We start from the raw sequence: 8,321 nt of genomic DNA, 5'->3' as shown, positions 1-8,321 counted from the left end.
TTGAAAAGTTTTGTGAAATTCTTTTCTCCAGTGGACTTACAACTAACTATTGCAACTTGACTTGTGCACCACAAACTCATTGTTAAGTTCTCCCATGACTTGCTCATAAACTTCTTTTTAGTGCTGGAACAGTAACAGTGGTCTTTCTTCCATGTAAAAAATTCAGAATTTGTATCCTTTACTTTTGCAGTGAATATGCCTCTTGTGGAAAGCTCCTTAAGTGGAAACCTGTTTTTTTCTATAAAGTCCCTAATGTTCCTTTGTTTTTTGAGGATGAATCTTGGTTCAGCATTTAGTACCTTGGAAATGCAATGGTTATTCTCTTTTAATTTCTCCAAATCTTTTGGGTTTCTAATACCATGATGGAAATGGATCCCATTCATAAATCAAAGTATGATTAAAGTTCATGAAATTAGCATTGTTTCAATCTTTTTTTTTTTTTAAGACATGTTATTTTAATGGTTCATTCTTTAAAATGGTCCATGTACTTTTTTCAGCTTTATTTTAATGGTATATTTTTAAAACTGGTCCGGGCATAATTTTTCAGGTTTTTTTTAACAACGGTCCAGGTGTACTTTTTCAGCTCCATTCTTGTCATCTTCTGTTTTGTAATGAGACAATGTGCGTGCTGAAGGATCGGTAGCCTTAATCCACTTAGGCATCCAGTAATGACTCAACCAGTCAGCTCGGCCTGGGAAATGTTTCTCAAATATCTGGCGGTAATAGTAGGCATCTTTTGTACTTGGCGTATTGAAAGGGAATTTCTCTTCTGCTCTCTCTAGGTCTGAATTATTCACCTGAGAATCAACATATTCCTGCAGTAAGGCAAACCATGACTTTTTGACTGAAGTTATACCGTCACTGAAGGCCTCTTTTGGTCTCCACAGAATTTCCTCTGGAAGCAGTTTAGAATCCTGAAAAGCAGCCCTCAAAAGGAACTTTTCAATTCCGTTCTTGGGAACTCTATGCTCTGGTGGTAAGGAGAGGTAATAAGTCGTAAAACGGTGATCCAAGAAAGGAACTCTTAATTCAAGTCCATGAGCTGCTGTAGTCCTATCTGCACGCAGAACATCAAACATGTATAGCTCCTTTAAAAGCCGTTCACTTTCTTCTGCAGCTTCTAAAGGGGAAGGTGCCTTGTGAAAATAAATGTATCCCTGAGTCAGTTCATCTGAGCCTTCTCCGGAGAAAATTACTACACTATCTGTGGTCTTCCTGATATACCTGGAAACCAAATACATACCTACAGATGCTCGTACTGTTGTGATGTCATAAGTTTCCAAGGTACGTATGACCTCATCTAAACAGCTGATACCCTTCTCAGGAGTAAAAGTCACTTCATGGTGCTCACTACCAATAAAGTTTGCCACCTTGCGTGCTGCACGGACATCAGGGCTATCTTCAATCTTTGATGTCAGCCAGAAGTGCTATTCGCAGCACCTGCAATGTGCCCAGTAATGACTCCTTCTGCAATTCGCATGGAGTTACATGTATTGGTAACATATCTAAATATGATTGTAGTTCTTTTTTTATAAGATCCATTGCTCCTACTACTATTGGAACTGTCTGGGTATCTTTTTTCCACATTGCTCTCATTTCTGCCTGCAAATCCTGATATTTTATGACTTTGTGTCTCTCTGTACACAAGACACTGTAGTCACTGGGTGTAGTGATTTCAGTGATCAATTCTACTTTTGTCTTCTTTTCATGGACCACTATATCTGGTTTTCTCACATCTATTTTTTGAACGTTTGGTAATGGGTGCTCCCATGTGATGTAGACAATCATTTTCTATGATGCTTTGTGGCTCATGTTTCCAATGTTTTTCAGCTAATTCAATATTATAATGTTTGCACAATAGTTACCAGTAATTATTTTGAAGAATACCTTTTATTGTACTGGTATACTTGGTAAAAGCTATAATATGCACATCTGCCACTAGATGTTTTAATACTCTATTATTTGACCTCCAAAATATAACCTGTGTACTTTGAGAGTAAGAATAACTGGTGAATGATCTGAAAGAACTTATGTTACCAGTCCTGGTATAAACATTTGCCACATGGAAATAATGAGTAAAATATAGTATTAACTGTTTTTTAAAGTAACCATATCTGCTAGAACTAGTTGAGAAAAATAGACCAAACAATCTCCTGGTCATCGGTATGATCCTAGGTTTCTTCACTCCAGAGGTAGTTGCTGAATTAAATAAATAGTTAAAATCACCACTAGCAACAATTCTCTTTCATCCTAGTCCATAAAACCTAATGGTTTTTAGCACTTTAGGTGAAGACCCAGAAGAAGATATAAATTCTCACAAGCTGCAAGCCTACCTTTCTGCTGTCCTTTAAAACTTATCTTCCCATACTATCCTTTTAAGTGCCGTTTATAAAAACATTTAACTCATATTTTATCAATATAGTGACCTCCTTCTCTTCCCTGATGAATTAAGTTACTAATGAGTACCTCAAACCAATATTTTCACAGCACCTAGATTTATCTTGTAGAAAGAGCAGGCCAGTTTTTTTCTTTTTCTGTTGCATATATAAAAGATCTTGCACTATGTGACTGGATTCTTTTTCCTACTGAAATTTAGTAAAACACTGTTACACACACAAATTGAGTTGCGAATGATGACCTTAAACCCATATTTTATCAACTTTTTTTGCAGTCAGAAGCACCTAGATGTGTCTCACAGAAAGAGTAAGTCCATGTTTTTCCATGCATGAATTAAAAACCTTGTGCTATTTGACTGGGCTCTTTAACCCACTCTCATTAAGTGAGCACATGCACACATATACACTGCCACATCCTTCACTAATGATGCATGGCACAATTATATTTATTAAAACATTTGTAATACACACATTAAAATAACCTTCCTGCAGGACCATTTTATAACCTTGCATAATTCTACTGACAACTGGTGATGTCCTCAAGGAACCCAGAAAACATTCCTCCCAAATATATAATAATTCCAACTGGACCAGCACATGATTACACATTGAAAAACTACCCAGTTGGTATAACTATATGCAAAAATACAAGTAACTCCAAAAGAAGGGGACATATTTTACAGCTAACCCCCTATATGAATACTGTGAATCTGTAACTTGAGTCTGAATAACCATATCTAACCAATCACACGCACAAAGGTTATGAAAGCAAACCACTATGGAGGCTTCTGGCTCACCCTTGTTTGCATAGATTAATTACCACTAACACACGTGCATCCTTCAGCAATTAGTTTAAAAATATGAAGTACAAGTGGGAAAAATCAAAGTGGTCTGTATTATATCCAAATAACAGTGGCACAGATCAGACAATTAACTAACAATGTAACTAAATCATATTAATATGCTGGAATATTTACAGGCGTTAGTAAATATACTTAGAACGGGGTGCTGGGGGCTGCAGGAGGTGCAGGGGGTTGCCCTCTGGAAAAAGCATGTTTTAGTAGCTTTTTTTTTGTAGTTGTTTTTGCATGCAGTGGGGATATTCTTCGCACATGCATACTGTCCTGTTGATATACGAATTGTCATCCTTTTGCTGTTGACATTATTGATGTTGACATTATGGTGTTTCAAAGGGTGGAGAAAGAGGTAAAAGACAAGCAGCATAATAGGGTGGAACAGAACTCCTTGAATAAAGTCTGAGAAGATCATAGAAAAAGTCCAGAGCGCATCCACTAATCTGCTTCATCTAGCCAGGCAACAGGACTTTGTAACAACCATAAGGAGGAACCAGCACTGCTCCTCCGCCTACTGCAGTACTCCAATCTGTACTGGGTTCCCTCAGAACAGGTTGCTTATCCAGAGCAGAGAACTGCGAGGGCATGGGGTGTCCTTCTTAGCAGAACTTGCTTCCATCTCTACTGGATCTTGGATAATTTCCATCCTTTGTATGTCTTGTCATGTAGAATCTAGATCCTTGAACATTACATTTATAAATAAATCACAATTGCAGGGTATAAGGGTAGCAAATACCCAACTTCAAATCATTCTGTTATAGTAAGATCAATGCATAGCAATGTTTCTTTCTCTGCTGTAGGACTATTCTCAAATAACCCTGGTCAAGGGGAATTCTATCCCAAATAAGTACAAAAGACTACCAATCCATGCTGCTTTTAAAGCAGATTTCTGCCGGAAATATAAGGACTTTACTGCCATAAGTCTTGACTGTGGGACAAAAATCAATCCCTTTTCAAGAGGTCTGGGAGTCAAGTTTGCTAAAAGATAACTAGGAGTTTTACACTGTTTTTAATGTATAGTGCTTACTTTTTTCAATATATAATTCATTTGTATTTCAGTCTCCTGCAACTGTAAATCTTGTCCGTTAACACTGATTTAACTTATCCTCAGTCTTTCTTCCTGGTGTAACGGGATTTTTTATTGTTTGGGGGGATTATTGATGTTTCTGGCAAGTTACTTCCTTAAACTGTAGCAAAACTTTCAGTTTTCACTATTACTTGAATCCCCCTTCTCTGTGCCAATGCGTATGCTGCCACTGTCCATTATGTGATATCTTGATTCACTCTTGGCTATTATAGGGCATTTTAGCAGATGTAGTTTATTTATTTATTGAAAATCTCTTCTGTGGACTATGCCACCAGGGCCTTTTCACATTCAATGACTTTCCACTCACTAAAGCCACAGCAAATATGTGGCTTCAATGAAAGTAGAGTTATGACTTTTATTTGAGAATGCAATCAGAAACTAGAGAAATGTTGCCTACCACATGTGTACATTCCTGACATCAGACAGGAATTCCTTTTTATTATGAAGCATGCTGCCCTTCTAACACAAGCATAAATAATATTGCAGCCAAACTTGATTATGTTATTATCCACCTTTAAAAAAGTCTGATTCAGTCCCTTAAGGTTTTGTCCTATGTTCCCTTTGCCATATCCTCTATCTACCTGAGGTTGTTTCCTTGTTATTGTATCATATGGGTATGGCAAATAATAGCTCTGATCCCTAGGCTAGCAAAATTTCAGAACTATTTCCAAAACTGCCCAACACCCTGTTTTCCTGCCATTAATAAGTATGTTGAGTCCAGCTGCAAATTTAGATTATGTAGCCACATCAATGGACACCATGGTGGAATATGCCACTCTGGGTTTTATAATATTGGTATTTTTTTCAAGGAACTGGACTTTTTAGAGCTTTCTTTGGAAGAACTCAATCAATGGGGATTCCTATTGGTAGGAAGACAAATTTCTACAGGGATAGTGACAATTTTAAGAGTGTTAATAGATGTGGGTAGTGACTTTGTGTTACAGAAAATTATAAAGAGCTGCTTGGAGTTTATATGCTGGCATATGGCATTTTTGACAATGCATTTCCAGGAAATCCTTGTTTTTTTCAACATGTTTATTACCCATATTCATTTTGACTATAATGGTATTGTTAGCATGGGTTTGTCTAAGAAGTACTATTATGCTTACTGCTGATTTTTTTTGTTTATTTCTTAAGGATTTCTGAAATTATAGGCCTTCCTTGAATCATTAACAACATAATTAGTTGGTCTAACTTTTGAAAGTACTTGGATATTTAGCAGAGAATATATTAATTTCTGCCCTTGGTCTGTTACTAGAGGGTTCAGACACTGAGGTGAGACAAGACCGGAAGTTCTCTACAGTCTCTCACACCTGAGCATTATTCTATGGAAAAGTATTTTCTGAGACTTACTTTTGTAAGTTTTTATAGTGAACTCTGAGACAGTGACAGCATGACTCACCTTCAAAGATTAGAGAAAAGCTGTCAGAGAATCATTAGTCCTTTCCACACCCACTACAGCTACAAGCGTTTAAGCCTGTGAAACAACTGAGCCCACTAATTACAAAGGATTCTCTGCTATTAAGGTCAAAATACATCTCAACTGATATGTGTCATTAGTTATGCTAATTAATTTCATGATTCTAATTGGGAAAATGCAATCCTAATTTAACCATTCGGTTGTGTTCAACTTTGCTGAATGTTTCTTATCAAAATAATGGCTTCTGCAATGTCTTTAATGTCAGTAGTGCTTTACTTTCTGCCACTTACAATACATAATGTAGTATAAATGAGAGACTAATTATGGCAGGTGTGTTTGTTGATGTGACAAATGCATTTGAGTTTGCCAGCCATTAACTTTTACTACACAAATGGAAAAGGCATCATTTTGGAGCTAGTACTATGAAATGGCTCAAAAGCTATTTAACTGATCCTTTAGGTCTACTTCAATAATCATTATTCAAGTCAAAGTATGCTCTGTGAGTCTACATTGTGGCAGAAAAGGGTAACTGGAAAAGTCCACCTACTCATAACAGTCAACAAATACAAATAAATTAATACAATTTAAATACATATACATATCAAGCAAAATTTACTTTTTGTTTTAATCCAAGCAGCCTAAACAGACATCTGTGAAGATTGGGTGAAGATAGATGAAGGCTGACAGCCTAGCCATATAGAATTTTGGAGATAATTCTGTCATCTGTAAATATTAATGTAAACCACAGGCTTGTTGTCTTAAATGGTAAAAATAGTGTTATATGTGAAACTGGAAGACATGTAACAACAGTGTACTCTACTGACCAAGTAAAGCATGTTGTGACCCTTTGATGTTAGGACTCGGAGCCAGTGAGTCTAGTGTGGGGCATCCTGCCTATTGTTTTAAGGGCAGAGTTAATGGCCAGAATTTGTATGCATAAATGTCCTTTATTGCTCTGGTTTCTACACAGAGGTGAAGACTGTAAATGTACTTTATTTTAGCCTGGGAACCCAGGGAAGTGTGAAGAATGATGTAATGTGAACCAGGAATGTGATTTTAAAAACAGAGAGAATCAGAGAGCATTAAGCATTTTTGTCTTGACCATCCAACTCATCAGCACTGTCTTGCTCTATATGTAAGTTTATCTTAGACTTGTATTTTCTCTTAGAAATAGCTGGAAACTAGAACGATTAGACTAAGTGTTTTCCTGTGATGTCAGAACTGTACTACTGAATTATTTTAAGTATTTCTCTGTGATCTCTGAACTCTTGACTAGCACTGTGTAGTAAAAAGTATTGTCTTGTGTTTTGACTATTTGTTATTAAATATTTATAACCCTTTCAACTGTGGCTGTTTATGTAGAGATAATTTAAGCTCTTTAGAGTATTTGCATGCCTTTGGTAAAATTGTACAAAGCCACTTCAATAGCATTAGCCCTGGGCTATACTACCAATTGGATAATAATATAGCATAGTAATAATTGGACACCCTTTTAAGGGCCTTTGAGTAGCTGATAAATATTAGTGGGTGGTGGCAGCTGGTACTACCATATAGTTTGGGAAAAAGGGGCACAGCTGGAGAACCTGTGCCAGCCTTCCCCAGGAGTGTCTGTGTGGTTGTATAAACTCTTCTTAAAGTGTGTGTGTGTGTGTGTGTGTGTGTGTGTGTGTGTGTGTGTGTGTGTGTGTGTGTGTGTGTGTGTGTGTGTGTGTGTGTGTGTGTGTGTGTGTGTGTGTGTGTGTGTGTGTGAGCTGCTTGGACAGGGACATGAAGCACTGGTTGGACTGAGAGGGTGTTGGAGGTTTTAGCTTACCCACTAGGCTGAGATCTGGACCCTATAGCTGTGCCAGTGGGGAATCTTATTGGGGACCTGGAGAGCAAGGGAGCAACCAGCCCCGGACTGACTGTGATTCTGTGTGCTTTTAAGGGAAATTGCACTTTACTGTGTGTATTTGTTTTCCTTTCCTCCTATATGAGATGCCCCTCACTAGTGTTATTGGTGAGGATTGAGGCTTCTTGATTGCTGGGCCAGGGCACAGGCATCACATATTAATTGTATGGCAGTGGTGGGATCTCCACACCACATATTAATTGTTTGGCAGTGGTGGGATATCCACACCACATATTAATTGGTTGGCAAATACTAATTGGCTTGTAGTGGTATGGGTAGAGTGAATTCCTGTAGCTTGTGTACAGTGAGGTCTGAAGGTGTTTTGTACTCTAAATCAGCCACGCAGTGAATACTCAGAGTTCAGATCACAATTGTTTTATTTCTTTTGTTAGCTTAGTTAGTCAGGGTGAGCAGGCAGCATGTCAGCAGAGGAGTATGAAAAGCTGACAAGGACCCAGCTGGGTGAGATGTGCTAGGTTAGGGGACTGGTGCATGGAAACCTTACTAAGGCAGACATGATTGCAACCTTGGTTACAGCTGCATCAGAAAACAGCAACCAGGAGGACACTCAGACTGGCAGTGGAGATATAATACCCTCAGAGAATGAACAGCTCATCTTTTCTGCAGAGGACTTGAAAATTCATCTGGAGCTAAAGAGACTTGAGTTGGAGGC

At 37.8% G+C, this 8,321-nt stretch overlaps 1 protein-coding gene across 1 annotated transcript in view; it reads right to left on the bottom strand.

Annotated features, from left to right (window-relative positions):
* Window positions 1–429: 429 nt before the first annotated feature.
* Window positions 430–8,321, bottom strand: part of LOC122796833 (asparagine synthetase [glutamine-hydrolyzing]-like) — a 102,222-nt gene continuing 94,330 nt past the window's right edge. Inside the window, exon 2 of the mRNA XM_044065576.1 lies at window positions 430–1,406. Within this exon, the coding sequence (XP_043921511.1) occupies window positions 555–1,406 (852 nt within the window). The 3' untranslated portion in view covers window positions 430–554. The remainder of the gene's footprint in view (window positions 1,407–8,321) is intronic.

Source organism: Protopterus annectens, chromosome 3.part0, assembly GCF_019279795.1.
Source record: "Protopterus annectens isolate FY-2018-M chromosome 3.part0, PAN1.0, whole genome shotgun sequence".
NCBI classification, from domain to species: Eukaryota; Metazoa; Chordata; order Ceratodontiformes; family Protopteridae; genus Protopterus; species Protopterus annectens.
This window is presented reverse-complemented; position numbering and strand designations above follow the sequence as displayed.